Source organism: Octopus sinensis, linkage group LG14 (assembly GCF_006345805.1).
Source record: "Octopus sinensis linkage group LG14, ASM634580v1, whole genome shotgun sequence".
NCBI classification, from domain to species: Eukaryota; Metazoa; Mollusca; class Cephalopoda; order Octopoda; family Octopodidae; genus Octopus; species Octopus sinensis.
The window spans coordinates 60,445,180-60,473,038 of NC_043010.1; the positions used below are offsets into that span (position 1 = coordinate 60,445,180).

Consider the following 27,859-nt stretch of genomic DNA (forward strand, 5'->3'; position numbering starts at 1 on the left):
ATACAAATATATAAAACTCTAAAATTTTTTAATTCAATTTTTAAAATTTAATTTAATTTAAATTTAATTTATATTAGAGAAACCAACGACAAAACTTATATATGGTTTCTCAATTTGTTAGAAATAACAAAACATTTCTGCCCAGATCATATAGTACCATCTTAAAAGAGGAAGGACACATGAAAATAAAGTATGTTCAAATAAAAGATAAATTGATCATAGGCCTGTTTTAATGATGACTGATCTGGAGCTAAACAATGACAACTATATTACAAAATGTAATTTGAAATAACTTTTATTTTTCTCAAGAGACAACTAATAAGATAAAAACCTAATATTTAAACTTTTACATTCTACATTAGTGAGCAGGGATGTTGTCTTCAGGTTAAGTGGCAACAAGTCTCCTCAAATCTCAAGAATCTTTCTTCTTAAGATTCTTGCAGAATACAATAGGGCACTTTTCTGCAGGTCAGCAATGCAAGTCTCAATTCCAATCTCTTTCAGACTCTTAGGTGGCAGTATTTTGGGTGTTATGCAAAGTGCACCAATTGCCACATGAATAATTGCCATCTTAGTCTTCCACAGTCTTTTCATCTCTCAGGCTCAATCCAATTATTTCTCAGTTTTTTTCACTTTCTTTGGTATCTAATCCATTATAACAAGCTATTGCAAAGTCTATGATCTTACACTGCTTGCTTCTTTTGTCCTCAATAATCATATCTGTTTTTTTTTTTTGCTTCAACAGTATGGTCTGTCTTTAAAATCCTGTAATCCTTAATCTCTCTCTCAGCTTCTGACTTGTTTTCATACAACTTTTCTACATTTTGTATCCACACACTCAGTTAACATCCTAATGCACTCTTTTACGCACACAGTCATACCTGTGCATATATTCTTTTCATGCTAGCTTATTGCATTCACTTAGGAGATTAATACTTTCATCTCCTTTCCCACAGATTCTGTATTTACTCTCTGAGTTTCATCAAACTTTGCTTTTATCAAATTCATCTTATTGACTTCTCTTTCTCATTTTAGGTTTTCGTCCATCAGCTACATCCAATGTTCTTTACTTCCAATATTCTCAGTTTGTTGCATGAATTGGCTGCGTAATTTCTTCTCTTTCCGGCTATTTGTTCTGCTGTTCTTCCTTCTTTTCTTGAATTCTCCTACTCTTTCAAAAACCTTTTGGACATTTCTAGCCATTGACAACATACTTTCTTCACCATATATTCTTCTTATCACTATTATCATTACTATAAGGCAGCAAGCTAGACGAATTGTTAGCATGCTGGACAAAAAAATCTAATGCATCTTTATGTTCTGAGTTCAAATTCTACCAAGGTCACCTTTGCCTTTCATCCTTTCAAGGTTAATAAAATATGTGCCAGTTGAGCACTGGAGCTGATATAATCGACTTACTGCCCACCCTCAGAATTGATGGCCTTATGCCAAAATTTGAAACCGTTATTATGAGGCAGCAAGCTGGCAGAATTGTTAGCACACCTGACAAAATGCATAGCAGCATTTAATTTATCTTTAAGTTCTGAGTTCAAATTCTGTTGAGGTTGGTTTTGCCTTTCATCCTTTAGGGGTCAATGAAATAGGTACCAGTTGAGCACTGGGGTCAAAAAGTTAACTGGCCCCCTCCCAAAAATTTCAGGTCATGTACCTATAATAGAAAAGATTATTATTATTATTATTATTATTATTATCATTATTGATTGAGAGACCAGTGCATGCCATCAAAGTGACACTGAGGTAAAATATACGAAGCCCAGTATACCCATCATGACTACCCATCTGATAAAGGTAAACTAGGCACATGCATCACAACCATATGTGCGTAACATAGTGATCTCATATCAAGATAAACAGCACATGACTTGCAGGTGGGGCCCAGTTAGAATTTTCTTCAGGTTCAGTTGCCCATCCTGCTCAAAAGGTCCTTGAATAAGAGTTGTTTAAGGATGTTTGATAAAACCCATGTTTCCAAAGATGAATTATCCAAACCCCAAAGAATTCTTCTCAACACATGGCTATGATACTCCCCACTACTTCTTATATTATTATTATTATTATTATTATTATTATTATTATCATTATTATTCAGCTTTGCCTTTCATCCTATAGGGGTCAATGAAATAGGTACCAGCTGGATACTGGGGTCAGTGTAATTAACTGGCCCCCTTCTCCAAAATTTCAGATCTTGCACCTATAATAGAAAGGATCATTATTATTATTATTATTATTATTATTGTTATTATTATTATTATTATTATTATTATTATTATTATTATTATTATTATTATTATTGTTATGTAGTAGTAGTAGTAGTAGTAGTAGTTTAGATTAATTTATAACCACATTCCTGGCAAATAAATCTTGCTAATTCCTATCCAAGTCTTCCCTAATTGAAGCTAAAGTTTTCAGTGTAAAAACAGATTTTTTTCCTGAATATACTTGAAGTAAACTATGCTAATCATTGCAGCAATTGAGTAGATTACTAATAAGCCACACAATGTTAAACCTAAATAATATACTTTGACAAGTAGTGCTAAGTCAAGAAAAAAATGAAAATCTATAATCCTTAATGGGAAACAACCAGCATGTACAGACTGTTTCAGCAGCTGCAATAACAGCAGTCTGCAGCCAAAAAGCAACTATAGCCTTAAATACAAGCAATCATCACAATGCAAAGTATAGCCTTAGATAGAACCTATCATAAAGCAGACAGAAATTTGGGGAAGGGATCCTACTATTCATGAAAGGCATAGGAGAGAACAATGACTGCAAAAGTAGGGCAAAGAGAAGAGACACAGAGAATGAGGTAGAGGAAAAAGAAGATATTAGAATGACAAATCCTTTGTCCTTTAATAAAAGAATGTGGAATGTTGTATTGACAAATAATCATCATTGTGAAAATTAAACAGTATGCAATAATACTGTGATATAACCTATCCAAAAAGTTTGTATAAAATATTTTTAGGGATTGTATCATTCCTAGTTCATTAGCACTCTGTTACCAAAAGTATTGATGAAAATTATATCAGAACTGATGGATATACTATAACTTTAAAATTATCAAATGAGTATAACATACTCATACACATGTTTCACATGTAATCATATCCAATATTTCCCATTATTATATTTACATTCAAAACAGAGGAAATTAGATATTTGCATCTTAATTATTTTTCCAACAATATTCCACAAAAAGAAAACAGTACTTCTACAAATTATCAAAAATTCTACTCTAATTTCTACTGACTCATCATCTAAAGAAAAAAAACTATCAAGCAAAGAATTAGATTAACCTAAAATATCATTAAAAATAAATATATAAATAGAACTGAAAGATTAACATTTTTTTAAAATTTTCCAGAAAATATTATTTTATAAAATTCCAAAGAAACATAATCTAAAACATGAATGCCAATACCATGTGTCATTAGGAAAAAAGTCATTTCTATTAACAGGGTGAAATCCAGGGTGGAGGGGAGACAAAAACATGAGAAAATATATGGAAAGGAAAAAGAATTTGTTGAGATACCTGCATCTGGAAATGGAATAAAATTATTCAAATAGTTCTTTTAAGTACATTATTCAACTTAAAAATATCTACTTAAAGGTCTAAACTTGATAAGAAATATATTGAATTCTCATTAGAAAAATTGATTAAAAAGTCATATGGAGACTTTTTAGTGTTTAAATATACATGAAGGCAGGAAAGTAGAAAATTGTTTCTATGCCTTAAAATGTTGAAGGGATGTTCCTGTAACACACAAAAAAAAAAAACTCCATGTTTTATAACAAATCTTGTTTTACTTAACTTCTAATAAAAATGATAAATGTTTCTTCTGTCTTAAACCTATATTAAAAAATTGAGAAAAATATTTACCCTTTGTGAACCATTATAATTAAGCTGCCATAGAGCAGTTTTATATCCCACTCTATCTTTTGTTGAAGAATGTAATTTTTGAAACGATATTTTATTGAAATATATCAAGTTTATTGAGGCAACTTAGCTTAAAGAAAATACCAATTCTATTTTCTGGTAGATATTTAACATTATTACTGGAATAACCATGAAATTTAATTTCACAGTTAAAGGATTAAAATATCACCGTTGACATTTTACATCCACTCTCCACGTTGGTATAGATTAAACAGGTCATCATGGTCTGAGTGGGTTCATATTGAATGTTACTCCCATCTTAGTTGGGTTAGAGAACCACAACTTGCTCATAAATTTACAGCACATACTGGATGTATTTTATCATGGCAAGTGAGATTGTCTTTTATCCCTTAAGACTAAAGAGTCTTCATTATTTTATAAAGTGGTCATTCACTCAAGTTAACGTGTTTAAGAAAATAGAAAGAGCAATGACAGAAGAACTAGGAGGGTGCAGTTAATGTTGCAAGAGTATGATGGCAGAAACAGAGTGATTGCATGAAAGGATGGTAGAAGGGAAGAGAAAGTAATAGAAAGTATTAGAGTTGGATGTTGACAATAGTAAGGGTGAGTTATGGATGTCAATAGCAAGTGGCTTAAGGAACAAGAGAGCGATGACTGGTAGTAATAACTGGCAGTATAGAAAGGGTGATAGTAGGATGTATGAGACACTGTCATCCTTAGCTACTCAGATGGAATACAACAGTAAATGTAAGAGAGAGGGAGAAAGTGAGTAAAGAGAGGAGAGTAATGGAGAAATGAGTGACAGAGAAATGAGAAGATATCAAAGAGGAAGTAACATATGCAGGTTTAATGAGGACCTATTGGGTTTTGCACAGAGAGATGAGTCTTCTCCAGCACTGCATGTTACCACTCAGCCTAGTTCTTTGTCTATCTCTTCCATGAAACTCAGTATCCAGAGGCCTTGACAGAATCCAAAATGTCTGTATTTTGATAGCTGACATTATGCATTTAAACAAAGGAAACTGACACGTTTATGCTTTCTCAACTGTATAAATGTAATCAGTGGATGATGCTACATATGTAAAAATTCTTACAAGTTATACTTCGAGTAGAGTATGTTGTCTAAACTACAAAGTGTCAAAAACTTTTTTTGTTTTTTGGTAGTTTCTCAGAGAATGTTCCACATGATAGCATTTTCACTTAAATAAAGGATCTTAAGATAACAACTGTGTTACAGTGGTTTCTTTCTTTCATTTTATCTTAGTGTTTCATTACACTCTCATAAAGATTTGTTGTGATGCAATGGTATGCCTGGGAAATAAATAAATGTGGCAATGTGCATTTTCGCATCTCTATAAATCAAATGCTTTTATTAATATACACATAACTGTATTTGCAATCTTTAGTTATGAGGTCACTCTTAATCAAGCGTAATAATCATCATTTACCATGATGGCATGTACTGATAGTTGTAATATTAACTGAAGTAAATATGAACAAAAACATTAAAAAAAATAATATGTCAGTAAATTTGTCAAATTTAACATTACATATGCATTTAACAATGCTATGTGAATAACAAAAATGTTACTTTTAAGTTGTTAACTAATTTTTGAAATAATAAGTGAAAACATATTCGAATAAAATTGATATTTCATACATGTTTTTATTAAAATTACTTTTAAATCTATTTTTGATAGGGAAAATACATGAGAAAACATGTTTGTAAAAGGCTTTATGTATTTCATATATTGTACAACAAGCTAACTATTTTGTACTCAAGTAATTTTTCCTGTACTTAGAGTTCATGCAATAGCACAAATGAAGAGAAAAATGTTAGCTGCTGTCTCTCCCTATCTGACTCACACCTCTAGTCCATCAATATTTTCACATTCTTGCTGCAGCAGTTACAAAGAACAGTACAGAGATGTAGCAGTCTTGTCACATACACTAACTTCAACAAAAGAGCAAGTAAGTTTTTCCACATCATGTTCTTACACTTATAATTTTTAGAAAAAGTATAATTTTAAAATATTTCTTTAAAAAGTATTTGTTTTAGAAAATATACAAATTTGACTTTTTTTTTATTATCAGAAGATAGTAATAAATTTAGTTTGTATCTTACAAGGTACTCACTCATCAAACAAATATTCAAATAGTTATATTACATTTATAATGCTAAAATATGAATACTAAGTTTTTTATTTACAATCAGTAATCATTTATTAGTGCCCAGAAAACAAGGAAATTGCTTTTCTTTGAGTCATTGTCTGTGAAATTTTATGCATTTAAAGAGAAGTGATTTCAGTATATTAATGCATAATATGGTTTATTTAAAAGTAAAAGTAATTATTTCATTTACTTTTATTAATAAAAGAGAAAATACAGAAAGAGATACAAATTTGTCCTTATTACTCAATTTGATACCTTGCTTTTCTATCAGTTCACTATAGACAAATTTTCCAACAAAATTAAATTGGCACAGACTTTTCTCCTCCACTAACTTTTCATATTTTCACATGCCCATAAAACTTTGTGAATAAGTTTAGTTAATCCTGCTAGTATATAACTAATGTTTATTTTATCAACCATTGAAGGCTGAAAGTCAATCCTGGCAGGATTTCAACAAAGAACATAAAGCAATATAACCATATACTGTGAGGAATTTTTTTTAGCTACCTTAACGTTCTTTCATATAAAAAATATGAAGGCTTAGCAGTTTATATTGGCATAGTTCATGGATGAGAGAACCAGCAGGGCATCAAACAAAATATTTCATGGTATTTAGTTATGTCCTTTCTGAAGTTTTGATTTTCATTCTTGTGAAACAAGTGCCAGTCAAATACTAAGTTTGATATAATTAACTATACCCTTGAAGGCATTCAATGACTAAAAGTAATAAAAAAATACAACTATACTTATTATATTATTTGACTGAGAAACTAAGATAATATCTATATAACAACGATTATACTTAGTGAACCTAAAACTTATTTTTTAATATTTTAGGTCCTCATACTTAATTGTGTTACTAACCTGGTTTTAATGAGCTGGTTCTCAGAGTAAAGAAGATTGGTGTAAAACTAATAATATAGATTCTTTGATGCAAAGATCCCTTTGTTAGTCAAATAAAACAATATCAGACATAGATGTGTATACCTACATCAACGACACATTAGATGATGCAACCCTTTAGCCACATTGAACACAAACAGCTAGTTGTACACAAGAAAATTAAATACATAGAAATATAAATAATTGTTTATAATTGAGAATAATTAGCAAGGTCTAAGAGGTTCAACAAAGACTGTACAAGGCTCTGAGATGTTTGTTTTGTGTTGTTACCATGGGAATTCATAATCACAGTAACTGTCACACTCAAGAGATGTTCAGATAACTAAACTAAAACAGGAACCTGCTTTTTAGTCCAGGTAATGAAATATGTGGCTTGCATACACGGTTCCTTCCTTCCTAAGTGACACCACCCCAACACAGTACTACTTTATTTATAAGAATTGATAAAATGTATGAGTGATAGAAAATTTGAAAACAAAGACAGAAGGAGTGGATCCATTGTAAATTCTTGTCAATGCTATGTAAACAAAAAGCATGGATGAATATAATTTTAATTTATGACCAATAATTATAATTTTTCTCTCTTTTAGATCTCCAATTTAAAGATTATACTGAACTCTAGTACAAACCAAAAATGATAAGAAATATTCTTTCACTATATTTGCTAGACATGCTACTGTTCTCTGTTGTGTCTTTAGACATTACCTACCATATCAATGAAGAAAACAGCCCTCATGCCTACATAGGAGATATTGCTGCTGATTCTAATATGTCACATTTTTTTAAACATCAACAACACAATCTTGTTACGTTTACACAATTACAAAGGAAGGTGTCAAGTGGCTCTCATCTATTTAATGTCACCAACTTAGGGAAACTTTACACAACTCAGACACTGGATGCTGAATCTTTGTGTACAATCAACAAAGAATGTTTCAAAATTGTTAGGATAGCAGTTCGGAAAAGAAAAACCTATGTAAAGATTTTAAAAGTCAAAGTAATCATAAAAGACATCAATGATCATGGACCTGAGTTTCCAGAAAGTGAAATAAATTTGCAATTTGATGAAAATGATCGGGAAGGAACTAAAAAGCCAATTCCAAATGCTATTGATAGAGATATTACCATTCAGAATTCTAGGATAACTTATGAACTGAAGGAAAATATAGATGACCCATTTTCATTGTCTCTTTCAAAAGACTATGATGGGACTTTCATACCTGAGATAGTTCTACAAGGTAAGCTGGATAGAGAAAGAAAGAAACATTATATGTTAAAGCTGATTGCTAAAGATAATGGTATACCACCAAATGAAAATATTTTACATTTTCAGATATCTGTAACTGACTCTAATGATAATAAACCATTATTTTCTCAAAAAGTATATAACATTTCAATAAAGAATAAACACCCCAAATCAAAACCAATTTTAGTTTTAGAAGCCACAGATTTAGATTCAGGGACAAATGGAAAGATTGCCTTTAATTATAGTCCCAAAACACCAATTGAAATAAGAAAATATTTTGATTTGAAAAAGGCATCTGGAGAATTGTTTGTAAATGAGTACTTTAAAATAGATACCAAAAACTCTTACAAGCTGTTTGTTGAGGCTAAAGATGGAGGGAAACCTCCCTTAAGTTCAACAACAGTGATTTTGATTTCTAAAGAAAGCAATCATAATATTGCTCCAAAAATTGATATAGACTTTGTGTTTCCTTTGTCAGAAAGTTCGACTGCTCTTTTAGAAGACATTAAAGTTAGTAGTTTTATAGCTTATGTCATAATTACTGACAATGATATTGAAGAAAATGGACAGATTGATTGTAATTTGGAACATGAAACCTTTGGAATAGTTGAAATGGGTTCACATGAATATAAAATGACCACAAAATGTCCTCTTGACAGAGAAACAAAAGATCGCTATGATATTGTACTTGTTTGCCAGGATATGGGATTTCCACCACTCAAATCAGAAAAACAATTTTCTATTGAAGTACTTGATGTCAATGATGTAGAGCCACATTTTACCAAAGAGACATTCCAATTCCTCACCTATGAAAACCAGAAAGTTGACTTCCCTATTGGCTTCATCAATGCTACAGACCCTGATCTTGGAGATGGAGGCCAACTTACATATTCTATCATCAATGATAACAACAATGATAACATTCCTTTCCAACTGACAAAATATGGATTTTTTTCTACATCACAATCAATAGATCGAGAAATGAAAGACATCTATAAGTTCAAGGTTTTAGTGAAAGATAAGGGAACACCTTCACTCAATGACACTGCCAATATTGTTATCGAGATTCTAGATAAAAATGATAATGCTCCATATTTTACGTTTCCTAATAATGACCCTTACAATCTAGATGTCCACTACCATCCAAACAGTAAAAAGGACATCACAATTCTGAAAGCATCTGACAAAGACACTGGAAACAATGCTTTCCTCACATATGGAATATTAAAATCTAATGATAAAAACATGCTAACGGTAAATTCTTACACTGGGGTATTATCATTCTCTCGTATAATTAATATAAATGATGCTGGAACGTATGAGCTACAGTTCATGGTGAAAGACAGTGGTACTCCAGTTCAATCAGCAACAACTGTTATCATGCTAACACTGCATGTTAGTAATGATACACTTCCAATGCAAGCTGCAACCCATCTCTTATCTGGCACTGACTTAAACATAATTTGGGTAATAATCATTGTGGCAGCAGGAGTAATACTATCTGTGGGTATTGTAGTTTGCTTAACAATGTGTGTTTTCAGATGTATTAATCACATTAAAAGTTCACCTTCAACTTCAGATAATCATAAAATCCTGACAGGCTCTAAGATGAGGCCAATGCCATATGAAACTAACAACCCTATTGCATTTACAAGAAATACAGAAGACACATATAACAGAAATTGTCAGACAATGAGCTCAAAAAGTCATTATTACCCTGAGATGGAAAAGACTATCAATGAAGGCAAATTTTCAGCAACAGCTAGAAAACTTCCACCAATTCCACAGGTTGGTAAAATTTATAACATTCCTTTTATAGCTTAAATTCCCAGACGTTTTAACCTCATTCTGTATTTTTTAAGATTTACATTATATTTTAATTAATTTAATCCCTGATCATCTCATGTACTACATTCCAAATATAAATGCATTTTTAAGGCTTAATCAGAGTGTTTATTTCTAATACTGAGTTTCAAACTTTAAACAACTGTGCCTCTACCCCAACTTTTGAAATATGATACCACTTTTTGTTGTTGTTCCTTCTCGAGCCATGTCTGGCTCATAAGGGCCCGTTTCCCGGTTTCCTTGGCATATAGGTTCCCCATCTGGATGGGACACCAGTCCGTGGCAGGTAAGCTGCAAGATGCAAGAGGAAAGAGTGAGGGCAAGTTATGGCAAAAGAGTCAGCAGAAGTTCGCCATTACCTTCTGCCGGAGCTGCCTAGAGCTAGGTGTTTCACTCATAAACACACACATTGCTCAGTATGAGATTCGAACCCACAATCCCTCAACCGCGAGTCCGCTGCTCTAACCACTGGGCCATGTGCCTCCACACATGATACCACTTGAAACAATGTACAGCATGCATATGATATATGAAATTAATAGTACAGAAAATTTTCATCATTACCACAATAACATATACCAAAAATCTAAACATATTTTTCAGACTTTTAGTTATATCTACCCTAGTTTCAAGCACTAACCCAATGGTAAATGGAAAAGTATGCCATTTGCAGTACCAATAATATGGCACAAACCAACAAACCACTAAACTGATTGTTATTTCTGCTTAACTAACATCACAAGTTTCTCTGAGAAGAACAAATCCAAGATTGTTTATCCAGATTGCCCTTCAGCTTTAAAACCAGTTGCTCATGCTGTTGAAAATATTCCAATTCCAGAGCCTCTTTCATCTTTTGACAAAGATATTTTAAGTGAAGATAGTGCTGCATCTACTTCAACTGAAGGCATGCTGAGTGATACAGCAGATCACTGTGATGAACCAGGATCTTCAAAAAAAGTTCCTCATTTATGAAGTCAACTTGAGTTAAATGATTTAGTTAGAGACTTGGGTTTAACAAAAGAAAAGTCAGAACTACTGTGTTCCAGGTTGAAACAATGGAATCTTTTACACGATTTTATATAATGCTCGTATTTTCGAAAACGGCATACAGAATTGCATGAAATTTTTACAGAGAAAGATGGGATTTGTTTTTGTGTGATGTTGAAGGACTCCTATATGAGATGGGGTACAGCCATAATACTGAAGGATGGAGATTCTTCATAGATTCCAGTAAAGTAAGTCTAAAAGCTGTTTTGCTGCATAATGGCAATCAAAAACCTTCAATACCACTAGCACATGCTGTAGGATAAAAGGAAACTTAATGAATCACTGGATGAAATTTTGCACTTGATTAAATATTCTGAGCACAAGTGGAATATATGTGGGAACTTGAAAGTTATTGGTTTGCTTCATGGGTTGTAAATGGGGTATACAAAGCATCAGAGCTTTTGTGCCTTTGAAACAGCAGAGATGACTAGCATCACTATGACCAAAAAGAGTGGCCAAAAAGAAGTGATTTCACTTCAGGGAGATACAATGTTAAATATATCCCTTTAGTTGACCTCAGAAAATTTACCTTCCTCCCTTACACATTAAACTTGGCTTGTTTAAGAATTTTGTTAAGGTCATAGATGAAGACGGTGAAGGATTCAAATATCTCGATGAAAAATTTGTTTTTAGCAAGTGTGAAGCTAAGATCAAATCTGGTGTTTTTAATGGACCAGAAATTTACACACTAAGGCGCAGGAGTGGCTGTGTGGTAAGTAGCTTGCTTACCAACCACATGGTTCCGGGTTCAGTCCCACTGCGTGGCACCTTGGGCAAGTGTCTTCTACTATAGCCTCGGGCCGACCAAAGCCTTGTGAGTGGATTTGGTAGACGGAAACTGAAAGAAGCCCATCGTATATATGTATATATATATATGTGTGTGTTTGTGTGTCTTTGTTTGTCCCCCTAGCATTGCTTGACAACCGATGCTGGTGTGTTTATGTCCCCGTCACTTAGCAGTTCGGCAAAAGAGACCGATAGAATAAGTACTGGGCTTACAAAGAATAAGTCCCGGGGTTGAGTTGCTCGACTAAAGGCGATGCTCCAGCATAGCCGCAGTCAAATGACTGAAACAAGTAAAAGAGTAAAAGAGTAATTTGTGAAGAGCTTTTTCAAGAAAAATTAAACCCAGTAGAGAAAACTCCTTGGGAAAAGTTTGTTTCTCTTGGAAAAAATTTTTGGGAAATGAAAAATCATCTAATTCCATTGCAATTGTGAATAATTTTTTGATAGCTTATAAGCAACTTAGGGCAAGATGTCTCTAAAAATTCATTTTCTCCACTCTCATCTTGACTTTTTTCCATCCAATATGGGTGATGTAAGTGATGAGCATGGTGAATGATTTCATCAAGAAATCAAAGAGTTAAAAAGCCACTACAGTGGCAAACTTACACTAAACATACGGATGGAATACTGCTGGTTTTAAAATGAGAAATGGACATGCAACATAAGCATAAAAAAAGACACCAAAGCTATTTTTAAAACACATAAAATTAATAATATTCACTTCACACTTTTGCTTTGTGTTTTATTGGTTTTAGAGCTATTTGTCCACCTAGTTGCAATTGTTCTTAAATCAAATAACAGTAATTTATGCTTAACATAACATTTTATTTGTCATGAATTTTCTCACTATTGTAATTTTGATAGCAGTATAATAATGATAGCAAAAACCCCCCCAAAAAACAGGACATGCTAGAGCAAAAATATGTATGAGCTCTATTTCATCTAGTAGTAGCAAAACTTTTGTTGCTGAGTGTTATGAAAGAGTCCTAATAAATATACCAATTAAAATAGCATTCTAAATGTTTCTTTTAACTTCAGTCTATTGATCAGCCAAGTAAGGAGTCTTCTGATGAGCATGGAGAAACTATATCTACTAAGAGTATCAATTATATGAGTAATACATTGCCATGCCAATGGCCATCTGAAAGTACCTGGGATGAAAGATATACAAGAAATTTCAGTGATATTTCTATTACATCAGGTAATTTGTGAATTATATTCTTTTTTTTAAGAGTTCTGTATGATTTTAGCATTTCTCTAAGTTGTAATTAATTTCAAATGATTAATGTGAAAATTGTAAAGTTAAAAAAGAGAATACAAAATAATGATACTACAAAAGTAGTATACAACTGCATTAGAGATTCATAAGAATAAATTTTGTTTGGTACTAAGGTGATCTAACATATTATTTCATATTTGTTTATTCACATGCTCTCATTGCACTTTAACATCTTCTGCTGCCTGATCTATGATAGGAGTCAGTATGTAAGAGTTTAAGTTTACAAATCAGACTGCTAGCACTCAGTACCAAAACATATACATATGTAATATATTATATATTTTTTATTTAATCTAAGGTTTGACAGTATCCATTGATTCTGTTAGCTCTCATAGACTGGTGAAACAGATGAGGCTAATACTCAGCTTGAACTTCTGTAGGCTACTGTCAGAATACAGCAGTTCTGGGAAGAAAGAATTGCGTGAAATGATTTGTAAAAAATTTTCTTAAAAATAATTGGCTAAAATATGTAATATCATTATTTAGCAAATGTTCCTGTTCTATGAGAAAATGTTGAGAATTAAATAAAACTAGGAGACAGGTTTATTTAGCCAGAGGGGAAGCAGATAAGAAAAAAATTGCCAATGTTCTGTGCCGTGAGGAGCAAAGACTTGAGGTATTTTGTATTGCAAGACAGTGTGTGAGAGAGGATCATGATGTTGTAGGAGAGAAATGTGTCTGCATGGATGATGGTTCACTTGCACTAAACGAGGCTGCAAAGAGAGAGGTTTCGAGACGCCACTATGAGAGGTTGCTCAATAAAGAACATGAAGGGGAGAAAGAGAGTCTGCTGAATGTCAACCCAACAGAGGGACCAGCTATCTGAGTTTACAGTACCTTGGTAGATAAAACAGTTGAGAGTATGAAGACAGGGAAAGCCCCCGGTCCACCAGGAATCACTGCAGAGATGCTCAAAATATCTGGCAGTGTTGGCTATAGCCTAGTCACCTGTATAGTTATCAGGTGATATACAAAGGAGCCATACTCAATGACTAGTGTAGCAGTACCATAGTCAACTGCTACAAAGGTAAAGGTGATGCTTTAGATACAAATAATTACAGAGGTATCAAGTTGTTAGATCAGGTAATGAAGGTCATGGAGAGGGTCATAGCCCAACTAATTAGAGAGAGAGACAGTTTAGATGAGATACAGTTTGGGTTCATGCCAAGGAAAAGCACCACCGATGCTATATTTCTAGTAAGACAGCTGTAGGAGAAATACCTAGCCAAAGATAAACCTCTGTACCTGGTTTTCGTTGACATGGAGAAAGCTTCTGACAGGGTCCCCTGATCCCTTATCTGGTGGTCAATGAGGAAACTAGGGATAGATGAATGGTTAGTGAGAGCTGTGCAAGCCATCTACAGGGGTGCTGTCAGTAAGGTGAAGAATTCCGGGTAGTCCTCAGCCCCCTCCTATTTATCATAGTCCTCCTGGTAATAACAGAGGAATTCAAGACAGGATGCCCTTGGGAGCTCCTCTATGCTGACAACCTTGCTCTAATTGCTGAGTCACTATCAGAACTAGAGAAGTTTCAGGTGTGGAAACAAGGATTAGAATCGAAGGGCCTTAGAGTCAACCTAGCTAATAAGTAGGAAGGCAGACAAACCATAAATCCCTTCAGGTAGATGGCCCTGCTCGATCTGTAGAAAAGGCATAGGTAGAAACTCTATAAGATGTACCCAGTGTAATCTATGGACACAGAAGAGGTGCAGCAATATCAAAGGAAGGTTAACTGGCAGATAGTTTTCGTATGTGGCAGATGGTCAGGAGCAATAAACACTGAAAATGTGTAGAGAACAACTTCTGCCACATTCCAGGGAGAAAAACTAGAAGTAGTTGATAGCTTCTGTTACCTAGGTAACCAAGTCAGTAGTGAGAGAGGGTGCACTGAAAGTGTAGCTGCTAGAATAAGAATAGCCTGGGCAAAGTTCAGAGAGCTTCTACCTCTGCTGGTGACAAAGGGCCTCTTGCTCAGAGTAAAGGGTAGACTGTATGACGCATGTGTACAAGCAGTGAAACATAAGCCATGACTGCTGAGGACATGCATAAGCTCGCAAGGAATGAAGCCAGTATGCTCCGATGGATGTGTAATGTCAGTGTACATACTCGACAGAGTGTAAGTACCTTGAGAGAAAAGTTGGACCTAAGAAGCATCAGATGTGGTGTGCAAGAGAGATGACTGCGCTTGTATGGTCATATGGTGAGAATGGATGAGGACGGCTGTGTGAGAAAGTGCTACTCCCTAGCGGTTGAGGGAACCTGTGGAAGAAGTAGACCCAGGAAGACCTGGGATGAGGTGGTGAAGCATGACCTTCCAACATTAGACCTTACCGAGGCAATGACTAGTGATTGAGACCTTTGGAAATATGCTGTGGTTGAGAAGACCCAGCAAGTCAAGTGAGACCATAACCTCATGGCTTATGCCAGGGGTGTAAGCAGCCTATTTTTGTGTACCTTTCCTTCATTGGACACTAAAGTCTGCTTGCAAAGACCTGTTGAGGCAATTGAAATCAAAATTGAAATCAAATTCGATGACTGGCATCCATGCTAGTGGAGCACTAAGAGCACCATCCAAGTGTGATTGTTGCCAGAGCAGCTGACTGGCTTTCGTGTTGGTGGCACGTAAAAAGCACCATTCGAGTATGATTGTTACCGGCGTTGCCTTACTGGCACTTGAAAAATCATTCGAGCAAAGTCATTGCCAGTGCTGCTGGATTGGCTCCTGTGCAGGTGGCACATAAAAAACACCATTTGAGTGTGGCCGTTGCCAGTACTGCCTGACTGGCCCTCATGCCGGTGGCACATAAAAGCACCCACTACACTCTTGGAGTGGTTGGCATTAGGAAGGGCATCCACCTGTAGAAACTCTGCCAGATCATATTGGAGCCTGATGCAGCCATCTGGTTTGCCAGTCCTCAGTCAAATCATCCAACCCATGCTAGCATGGAAAGCAGATGTTAAACGATGATGATGATGATGATGAATTAGCAGTAGATTTGTCAGTACTTATGTTAGTTTTTGTCTGTATGGTGCAAATTAAGAAGATTTAAAGATCAAAATTTGAGAAAAACAAGCTGTTCATTTATTTAATCTGTGGAAGATTTAAGTAATAATATGATGTAATGTTTTAATTATAGCAAAATGATATTAAATATTAAAAATGACAAGAGTGTTGTGAATAGCAAAACAGAGAAGTGAACCAAAAACTTAATACTTAACTAAACTTCTAATTAGCCAAAATACTGCCATTCTGACCTCACCATTCATCCACTGCAATTTAACAAAACAAATATCAATAACATTCTAAGGTAAATTCAATCAACCACACTCTTCCTACAAATTTATTATCATGTATCAATGTGATAAATTAATATTTATAACAAAATTTAAAAGTGTCTACTCAATGTTAGCTCGTTGACCTTTCTATATATCATTAAGAAAGATTTTAATTAAAAAATGTCTAATTAACTATTCCAGTTGTCATGCCAAGCATATATCTGAGTATCCAATATAAGTAAAAACTTTGAATATGCAATGTAAATACTTTTGGAAGCTTGCTTTCAGTGGTAATTAAGTGGAGGAATGTAAAAGCCTGGTGAGGAGAGTTGTATTTGTCTGTAGATGAAATTTGTATAGGATATGAGAAGTATCCTCCTCCTCATCATCAATTAATATCCACTTTCCATGGGTTGGATGGTTTGGTAAGGAGATGGCCAGCTGGGGCCAACTCTTTACAGTGTGCTGGATGGTTTTTATGTACCATTGGCATGGGTGCATGAGTGTATTTTATGTGGCATTGACAGTGTAAAAGACAAGCCTGTATTTATGGATGACAGCAATTTTGTTTAGCTAGATGTGTCTTCTCAAGTACAACAAATCACCACAACTCCCAGTTCCTTGTCATTTCCTCAGTGAGGCTCAATGAAAATCTTGACATATTTAGATAATTTAATAAAACAACTGTAATCTAGCAAAAATGTATTATAATAAAATTATTGCACATATCTCAACAAACATTCTTATTATTTTCTGAGTTTGGCTTCAGCTTTAATGACTGCTTCAATGCAGGATCAGAATAGCTAAATGACCCTTATTTATTTTGGACATTATATGGACAATGGTGGCCTTCAGTGAAGCTATGGCATTGTTAGGATGTCAATTAGTTTGCCTTTCAGCATGCCCTAAATGTAGTAATTCAAAGGATTGAAATCTGGCATGTTTGGAGGTCTCAAGTTTGTGTTACAGGATAATATTGTCTGACATCCATTCTTGGGTTATACAAGTTTTATGAGAAGGGGTTTAGTCTTGTTGGAGTATGTATGACCTTCCACTGTGCATTTCACCAATCCAGAGCTTAACAACTGTCTCCAACACCTCAACATATCTAAGTTTCAATTCTAAGATCCTTGGAAAGATGTGTGATAACATGATATAACCTTCATTACTCACTACTATTAAAACCATTACAGGTACTGGAAACCCTGGGGGGCATCAAAAGAATCTATACATAACCATCAGTCATTTCTCCTGTTTGACTTTTGGTCTTGGTCAAAGTTTTTCTCATTAGAGAATAACTAAAGCATACAATGTTTATGGAGGCCTTTAACTTTGCTAAGTAACCACTTGGAAGGGATCAAACAGCTTTCCTGTGTCTTTGCCAACATGAATTAATCTTCCCATAGTATATATGACTTGTAACAAATGTCCTCATGATCCACAGTTCTGATAGTCCACTCTAACACCTTAAGTTCCTTGCCAATGGTCCTCATTGATCTTCCAGGATCACTCAGTGTTCTGAACCCATTGAGTTTCGTAGTGTGTGGACATTAGAATATTTTTGTTTCTTTGAAACAATCAAAACATTCACACTAGCAGCTTACAATTTCATCCAAACTTTGCAACATCTGAAAAGTTGGCAACTTCTAAATCTCTATGTTCTCCTGCACATATGGCAACATTTTTTTATGCTAAACATTTTATCTGCCATGAGAGATCTGATATCCATTCTTGAGATATATAGGCTTCGTGAGAAGGTGTTCGGTCTTGTTGAAATACATATGACATTCCATTGTGCGTTTCAACAATCAAGAGCATAACAACTGTCTCTAGCACCTTAACATTTCCAGCAGCATCACGTCTAAGACCTTGTTGAAAGTTCTGTGATGGCATGTCATGACCTTTGTTTACTCACTACTTTTAAAACCATTACATCAAATACCTTGCATACCATGTATGTAAAATGTGAGTTGAGGGTACTTTTATTCAGCAATATGCATGTGTGCAAGTAGTTAGATGTATTTGAAAAGTAGTTAACGTAAAGATGAAATATTGCACCCAAGTTAATTAAATGAAGGTCAGAGAGAGGAAGAGAGAGGAGTGAGGGGGAGAGAGAGGGAGAGAGAGAGGAAGAGAGAGGGGAGAGAGAGAGAGGGAAAGAAGGAGAGAGAGAAAGAACTCAAAGAATTACTAGCACTGATAACATTACCCATCAAGTGCAATAATTTGACTTTGCTAAATTAATTTTACTCAGGGTAATTAACTGGATTCATAAATCTCAGATTTGAATTTAGTAAATCTACACAGTTGATACTGAGGCAGAAAAGAGATTCAAGATGTAAATTTATGTAGAATATATTATAATTTTTAATTTTTTTATCCATGTATTTCATTGAAAGGCAGTTTAGGAACATATGGTATCTAAAAGATGTTACTATATTTATGACGCCATAAGATAAAGATAAACGCAAAAAATAAACCTATCCAGTGTATGATTTTATATTAAAATCTATAGGTTAGATTCTATTTCTAATGTTGCTTGAACTCTTCGATATATTTGTTGATGCTGGTTTAACATAAATTTTTCCATGGGGTGTTGAATTGGCTGAGTTTCTTTTATATAAAATATGCTTTTTACTTTTCAACATGTGTTCTAGAATCTAACTTCATTACTTTGAAGTTGCATTATAACAATTCAACAATCTGAAACCAACATCTGATACCTCTCCTTTGAGGCTCCATGCCAACACAAAAATGCTATTTCTGTCAAATTGTGTTAGTTTTTATGCTTTATCCAACGATTTGAGCACAAGTTTTTTTATTTTATTTTATATTTTACAGAGTTTGATGATTCTAAACCAGAAGTTCCTCCAAAACCAAATCGTCTACAAAACCAAGATACATATTTAGAGCCAACATATCTAACAAAATAACTTTATTTGAATTCTTTGATGTCATGAAGATATATCAATAAATTATGAAATTCCATACAGAGGATAGTATAGCTGATATTTTTAAATGATACGACATTTGATACATAGGAATACTCTATTAGATTTATATATATATTATCAAAATTCTGTTAAAAAAACAATCCTCATCTTAAGATGTAACCAAGCACTACAAAAGTTTTAGTTCTTTATACACTGTATAATTGAAGCACCAAGGTAAAATTAAAAGAATACAAGTTATCAAATGAGACATTTATAGCATCTTCTGCTCTAAATGTTTTATATTCTATAAATGGGAAATCCTTAAAGCCTTTCCATTTATATTTTCATATATTACATAATTGAATGCTTTAGAAATTAAGAATATAGCTCCAAAACAAATTCAATTATTTCCTCTTCTGGGAGATCAAAACGTTGCAATTAACATTCCTATTTTCCTGCCCTAGTCAAAACTTTTCTCTAATCTCAGCTAAGTTTCCAGTGTCCAGTATCACCTTTCTCTTTTCCATTTGGTTTCTAGTTACAGCAGTGTATAATTCACAAATAAATTTAATTCACTGACTGAAATATACACTCTCTGAATGTCCAAGAATAGGATGGAAAATAGAAATTTGAATGTCCAAGTACGATATATCACATTACTTAATGAAATAAGCATTTTGTTTTATCAAAAGTGAAACATCTTCAATATATTCCACCCTCTATAGACAAGGTAAAAAGTACATCAAGATAGTTCAAATATTTTCAGAACATTTCTTTCGTTATATGACACCGATTATCATTGCTTTTTAATAAATTTAAATATAAATATTCTCGTGATTGACGAATGTATTTTGATATAATAAGAACTAATTTGAGATTTTAGTTTTACATAGAGTTCAAGTTAAAAACTTTCAATACATAGTTATAGGAAATTCTATACCACAAATCGAAAAAGCAAGTTATATGGAGTAGAAAAGGCATTATTTACAGTCAGCTTCTTTCTACAATAATTGAGTAACGATGAGGAGAATTCATATAGGAATAAAAACAATATAGCGTTTTAAATCACATCAGTTCCAAAGGAAATAACCCAGACGACACCCTCATAGTTGGTTCATGGAATACACAGAAGCTGGAGCAGTCTGTTAGGTAGTTACGCCTGCTATTGTGTCAATAGTTACAGTGGACTACCTGTTAAGAGGCTCCTGTTACAAAGAACATTAGCAACACCCATAAATTAATCAAACAAGGTAAGTTTTTTCAAAAGTACTATTCAGAATTATCTTTCATAACAAACCAGTAAGCCGATGATAATGGTTTGGTTTTAGAAATCAATTTGCTTAAACTGGAATACTGAAAGTATTTTTAGAAATATAACATAATACTTAGAAAACTGTTCAGATAAGAAACCCTAGATTTGTTACACAACTTTGATGCAAGGAGGTTTGGAAAGAAATACTTTTTTTGAAACTACTCAAAAAATTCATAGAATATATTAAATAACTAGCAAGGTGTTAGTATAGCATCCTCAAGGCATTAGTATTAGTCATTGTTTTACGATGATAAATAAAACTTCAAAGAAAATTGAAACCTGAAGAGCCAATTGGGTATGTTTAAATGCGAGTGATGTTTTCGCAATCGAATATTTTAAATTATAAAGAAAATAAAGCAAATTTTATTAAATATAAACACGATTCTTTTGAAAATGCTCACAATTTACTTTCACTTTCCATCGCTTTCTATTCATAAGTTTTTTTGTTTTTTTTTGTTTTAAGTCACAAACTTTCTAAATGTAATCTATATATATAAAACTGTAGTTGTGTGAGTGTCTGTCTCCTACGATTTAGATTCCTAACTACTCCCACATTTTGCGGTGCAGTTTAACCAAATTCGGGTATCTTATAGTCGTGATTCATATCGAGCCCGTCTGGGTATTAGCGCGCATCTACGATGAGTCTACGATTTAAAAAATAATTTACCATAATTTTTTTCCGTTTTAACGCATATTTTTTCGTGTGTCGATGGCGGCGGAGTTGGCGTCCATGCTCACAGCTGCACCTGTGTTGTTTCTCCCCCTTCTTCCCTCCCTTGTGAAGCTGTGGGGAAGGGAGTGTAAGGAAATCAACGTCGTAAAGCGTTGTCAAGGAGACCAGTGTTCTTTTAGAACAACGACTTCATGGCTTGAAGTCGCCAAAACAGAAATCGCTAAAAAAGCTGAAACAGATCCACAACCGCCACACAGGGCAGGTTTCCTCTGCAAACAATTTGCCCAACCGAATGTTTTAGTTGTTGCACAAATCTTTATATATAAAAGTGAAGTTGTGTGTCTGTCTCCTACGATTTAGATTCCTAACTACTCCCACATTTTGCGGTGCAGTTTAACCAAAACCGGGTATCTTATAGTCGTGATTCATATCGAGCCCTTCTGGGTATTAGCGCGCGTCTACGATGAGTCTACGATTTTAAAAATAATTTACCATAATTTTTTTCCATTTTAATGCATTTTTTTTGCTATTATATAAGGGAAGTACCTCTCTAAAAATGTCTACGATGAGTCAATGATTTAAAAAAATTTACTATAATTTTTTTTCCATTTTTAATGCATTTTTTGCTATTTTTGGGCTATAACTCTCTAAAAATGCTTTATAGTTATTTCCCTTATAAACCCGAGCAACGCCGGGCGATACTGCTAGTTACAAATAAAAAATGAAAATTCAGGTAAATAAATTTCTGTACAATATTACCCAAATCCAGAGAGGGAGCTTTTGAATCATCTTCGGGTTGCGTCAAAGTTACACGATATATCTGACGTGGTGGGACAATGGACAGTGGAGTGTCTCGCTCGTCTAGCCCGCGTATCACAAAATTTTCGGCGATTAGAAAACTTTATCTCATAATTTTACAATAGTTCTATTTAACGGCTATACGATCTTTATTTGTTTAGTTCTTATGTATTTTGCTTTCTCATTTTTCAGAGACATACAAGTTAAAAAGCACTAGTGTGTTCATTCTCAAACTTTTTGAAGGATTGAGTACTCTGGCGTGAGTCTGTGAAATTGTCCAGTATAATTAAAGAACCAGACTTATCCACACTCAATATTTTTGTAAATATATGCTGTCGACTTTTTTGAGAAACAGACAGTCAATCGGCTGCTTTGACTCTTAATTGGAAAACTGTTGTCATTGAAGTGCCACAAATAGTATGACAAGTTTATTTACCATGCTCACGATGTAATGATCTCTATGTGGCATCACTCATCAAATATAGGAACTTGATTATTAGTCAAATCGAATTCCAGAAGAGAGAGACAAGTGATGACATTCCTATTCGATGTGTGTTTGGTGTGCGCGTGCTTGTTTCGATATCGATCAGTTTATGTCATTTTCCCCGAATCTTTATATATACTAAATAATTCGCTATTTTTCCGTTATTAGGAGCAAACTTATTTCTCCTAATTATGTCTGAGGCATAAACAAAATTGGTAAACGAATATTAGAAAACAGAAACAAATTGAATTTCAAGTGATTAGCGTTTCTCATTAAAACATGTTGGCTATATTTTGTTTTGACTTAAAAGCTGTCATCTGGGTTCGTTAATTTCGGTAAAAATTTTATTTATTTATTTACTTCTGTTTTAAAGTGAAAGAGAGGAGAAAGTGAAAGATGTATGTACGCGGATATGAAATGGATGTGTGTGTGAGGGAGAGACAGAGAGGGAAAAGAGAAAGAAAGAAAAGAGGTGTGTCGTCATGTATATGTACATACATCAATACATATGCACACATCTTTTTTGTATGTATATATGCGTGTGTGTGTGTGTGAAAGAGAGAGAGAGTAAGTGAACGTGTATGTTCTCATGTATGTGTAAGTGGCTCACTCTCTCTCTTACTCACACATTCATTTCATATACACGTTCATCTTTCACTTTAAAACAAAAGTAAATAAATAAATAAAAATTACGGAAACTAACGAACAAAACAACAGATCCGGATGACAGTTCGTTGACAACTTGGCGAGTGATATCGAAAGATAGCCAACATGTTTTCGGTTAGTATGCAAAATACGAGTCATGAAAATTTGTAAGTTCCTGAACATATTTAATTTATATTCCAAAAGACCAGATGCTCCAAGGTATATTCAGGCGAGTGAAGTAAAGAAATATATATTCAGGCGAGTGAGGAGTGCATATTTTTTTACATTTCAACGTTTCTTCATTATTAGGAGTCGATAATTTTAAATTGGGGGGGGGGGGTGAATTAAAAAAAATTTGCATATTCGTAATCTCTGACGTATAAAACGTAGGAATCCGAAAATTTACCATTTTTTTAAATGCATTTTTCTTGGAGAGGTGCGATTCTGCATTAGCCCAGATGAAAGAACAGGTATGATTATTGTAAGCAATTCACTCGAATATACTCCCTATTCATTTGAGACCTCGTGCCATGCATTTAAAGAAAAAAATAATAAATCAATGACTATTGTAGAACAACGCTAGTTTCATAATGTTCTGTTGTTACCAAAAATTAAAAAAAGATCGATGGCGTTCATTAACTCCCAGAAGCTTTGGTGCCCAACCCAATTTTAACTCTCAAATGAAGCATTTTAACTCATTGCTACCTTTTTAATTTTCATAGAGAAACTAGATTTACAATAATCCTTCAAAATCGACCGCAACTTTTTCTGCAGGATTTGTAACACCAGCTGCTACGATATTTCCTTTCTCTTGTTTCTTCGTTCTCCCTCGCTTTCTACGATTCCTCCTTGTGCCTTTCTTCTCCACATCAAATCTACAAAGTGGAGCGTCCTCGTAAAAGTCCTTTAAATGCGCTTAAATTGAACCCACGACTTATATCAAATTTGAATTAGGATCTTTTCGGTTTGAACGGCAGTTTTTAAAAATAATTTCCACGTAACTAAACACTTTTAAACTTCGTATACTGGTAGAATGTGTTTATAAAACATCTTTTTCTCTTAGATTTATTGAGAAAATTCAATAGTTTGTAAGATTTTTTTTCTTCAATTTCTGCAATTTCAACCAATCAATGACGTCTATTGTGGTAAAAAACATTCTGTGCCGTATGAATATGTCCCACGTTTAAGAAACAGATTGGGTTTATTTACATTTGTGAAGAAAAAAAAGATACCCTTCCGCCACCCCTAACCCTAACCAACCCTAAATCTAAAATAGATTGAAATGCAATAGATCGATACTAGGATCATAATTATGGGTGACAATTTCATATGACACCGCTAGAAAAAAATGCCATTTTCTCTAGCGGTGTCATGAAATTGTCACCCTTAATTATGACCCTAGAATCGATCTATTGCATTTCAATCTATTTTAGATTTAGGGTTGGTTAGGGGTGGGGGAAGGGTATTTTTTTTTCTTCACAAATGTAAATAAACCCAATCTGTTTCTTAAACGAGGGACATATTCATACGGCACAGAATGCCTTCGCCTCAATAGACGGTCATTGATTGGTTGAAATTGCTGAAACGCAAGAAATTAAAGACGAAATATGTTACAAACTACAGAATTTTCTCAGGAAAGCCAAGAGAAAAAGATGTTTTATAAACACATTCTACCAGTATACGAAGTTTAAAATTTTTTAGTTACCTAGAAATTATGTCTAAAACTGCCGTTCAAACCGAAAAGATACCCTTCCCCCACCCCTAACCCTAAAACAGATTGAAATGTATTTCTTTACTGCCCACAAGGGGCTAAACATAGAGGGGACAAACAAGGACAGACAAAGGGATTTAAGTCGATTACATCGACCCCAGTTGGAAACTGGTACTTTATTTATCGACCCCGAAAGGATGAAAGGCAAAGTCGACTCGGCGGAATTTGAACTCAGAACGTAACGACAGACGAAATACGGCTACGCATTTCGCCCGGCGTGCTAACGGTACTGCCAGCACGCCATCGATACTAGGGTCATAATTATGGGTGACAATTTCATATGACACCGCTAGAAAAAACTGCCCTCCAAACCGAAAAGATCCGAATTATCGAAAGATAGCCATGTAACATGTTTTCGGTTAGTATGCAAAATATTGTATACGAGTCAAGTTGTCAACGAACTGTAAACGATATATAAAAAAAAACCGCAAAGTCTTGTTTCTGTTAATAATTCTACCAATGACATTAATTGATAAATTCAGGTGAGCTGTTAGACCGAAGTTCCAACTAGTATTTACAATACTATACTTTTATTGGTATGCTATTTTATTTTCGGCATACAGGCGTGACTGTGTGGTAAGAGGCTTGCTTCGAACCTCGGGTCGACTAAATAAATAGATTTGGTAGACGGAAACTGAAAGAAGTCCGTCGTGTATGTATAAATATGTGTGTCTTTGTAGCAGTCACCCAGCACCGCTTGACAACCGGTGTTGTATTTAAATCCCCGTATCTTAGCGCTTTGGCAAAAGTGCCGATAGAATAAGTACCAGCCTTAAAAAAAAAAGTACTGGGGTCGATTCATTCAACTAAAAATTCTTCAAAGGCGGTGCCCCAGCATGGCCGAAGTCTAATCACTGAAACAAAAAGAAACCTACACATGTGTGTCCCTCACCTCCACTTTGTTTCCCCGTGACTTCCAGGAAAATGGATATTTTTAATGAAATTTTCTACAAATACGCTTCAGAGTAGATTCCAATATGATTGTAACTTACTGAAAGATATTGGTAGGAAATTTGGTTAATGTTTACATCTTGACCCGGAAATGAAAATTAAAAAAAATACTTGAATGGGTGTAAAACAATGTGTAGGAAACGAATATGAAAAAGAAATGCTCGCAAAGCAATGGGTGGAGAGAGGACTTCGGAAAATTTACAAGATCCGAGTTTTTTCCTCATAACTTTTAGGAAAATGAGATTTTTTCAATGAAATTTTATAGAAATACTTTTCAAACGGCATACATTACGATTATAAAGAAATTTGTGGGGAAAATCTTTTCCAAAGGGTGGGGAAAGGACTTCGGAAAATTAATTTTTACATATCACTGGAAACATAGACCTTTTCTGGACTAAGGAGCACTATGAAACAATATTTTAAAATCAATGTTCACTTCCGAAAGTTTGTAATTAGAGGTTTGGATGGTAGAGTAACTTATACAGAAAAAAGGGAAAAATTTTTCATTTACAGCATAATGAAAAATAAGGTTTGAATCAAATTATAAAAATTGTATTTAAAATATGTTCTTCAATTAAAGTTCTTGTGTCACACTTGCTGTGACAATTTGGTGTTTTATTCAACCATAACAATGTTTGGTTTGAGACTGTTGTAGCTAAATTACATGGAAAAAGAAAGCAGGAACAGCTTGCTCCAGCTGTATTTATCAAGACTTCTGCTTATATAACCAGTGCCTTGTTAAAGGATACTAATTTTTGATGACTGGTCTGGATGACCACAATTTAGCTTGGTTGTATGAGAGTTGTTACAAAGCTTCCTTGTTAACTCAACTTGGTTTTTAATTTTTACTGCTGCCTAGAGCTTCAGTTGATCATATTGTTCTCCTCTACTTATTTCAATCGGGTATTTATTTAGTCAGTATCTTTTTATTGAGTTAGCAAGTTATGTTTTGATGTAAAGGAACGCAACTTGGCTACACACACACACATATACAGTAGGCTTTAGCACAGTTTTTATCAACCAAACTTCACACAATGTATGATTACAGAAGATATTTCTCCATGGTGCTATGCAGTGGGATTAAACTCAAAACCACATGATTGTGAAATAAATCCTTACCACACAACTATGTCTACATAATAGAGAAAGAAATAACCAATACAGAATTGGGAGATAAAACAAAAATTGAAAGCTCTTCAGATATTTGGAAATATTAAAGAGTATTTTATTACCAAAAATGTGTACCTTTCTAATTTATTTATTTTTATTTTTTTCAGAACTCAGAAACTATGAACTAAGTTGAAAAGTTATGCAAACTTTTGCTTACAAATCAACTGATTTACCAAACAGAGGAATAAAATCTGAGATATCATCTTAACCCTAGCAATATTTAGAAATAAATTCTCATACATTATTTCAGAATAACTTGCTCAGTCTTATAAACTAGACATATAAGAATGTTATTGTCAACAGTTTCCTTTTTTATTAAACTCCTCTCATTTTCTTGATTCTATTTTTTAAATTGTGTAGTTTCATTTCAATATCACATTGTAGCATTTGCTAAATATAAGTAAATTATAATTATAATGTTGAAGCTAGGGATTTAATCATTATTTTCTGAAACAAGTGGAGGTGAATAACAAAGTTAATTATGTACTAAAACAAGTTCAATATTTTATTTCTACCGATGCTACATTCATAGCAAAAGACCTGTGAGAATTTATAAGCTTCAGTACATACTACACGTAGAGAAGTATTTTTTTAAAAAATTTGATTAGAATACATTATTTCATAAAATGCAACCTAAAATTTTACCTAC

General features: G+C 33.9%; 1 protein-coding gene across 2 annotated transcripts; it reads left to right on the forward strand.

Moving 5' to 3' along the window:
• The first annotated feature begins 5,654 nt into the window (after positions 1-5,654).
• On the forward strand, positions 5,655-27,538 carry LOC118766074 (protocadherin beta-15-like). Of its 2 annotated transcripts, XR_005002007.1 has the most exons (5): positions 5,655-5,890; positions 7,585-10,028; positions 12,957-13,119; positions 19,315-20,656; positions 27,318-27,538. XR_005002007.1 is itself a non-coding variant. In XM_036509270.1 (4 exons), the coding sequence occupies exons 2-4, from the start codon at positions 7,629-7,631 to the stop codon at positions 19,404-19,406; spliced, it is 2,655 nt and encodes an 884-aa protein (XP_036365163.1). In that variant the 5' UTR covers positions 5,655-5,890; positions 7,585-7,628; the 3' UTR covers positions 19,407-21,153. The 2 variants fall into 2 exon arrangements, 1 of the variants encoding a protein (XP_036365163.1); XM_036509270.1 differs by lacking the exon at positions 27,318-27,538 and having other exon boundaries at positions 19,315-21,153.
• The last annotated feature ends 321 nt before the right edge of the window (positions 27,539-27,859 follow it).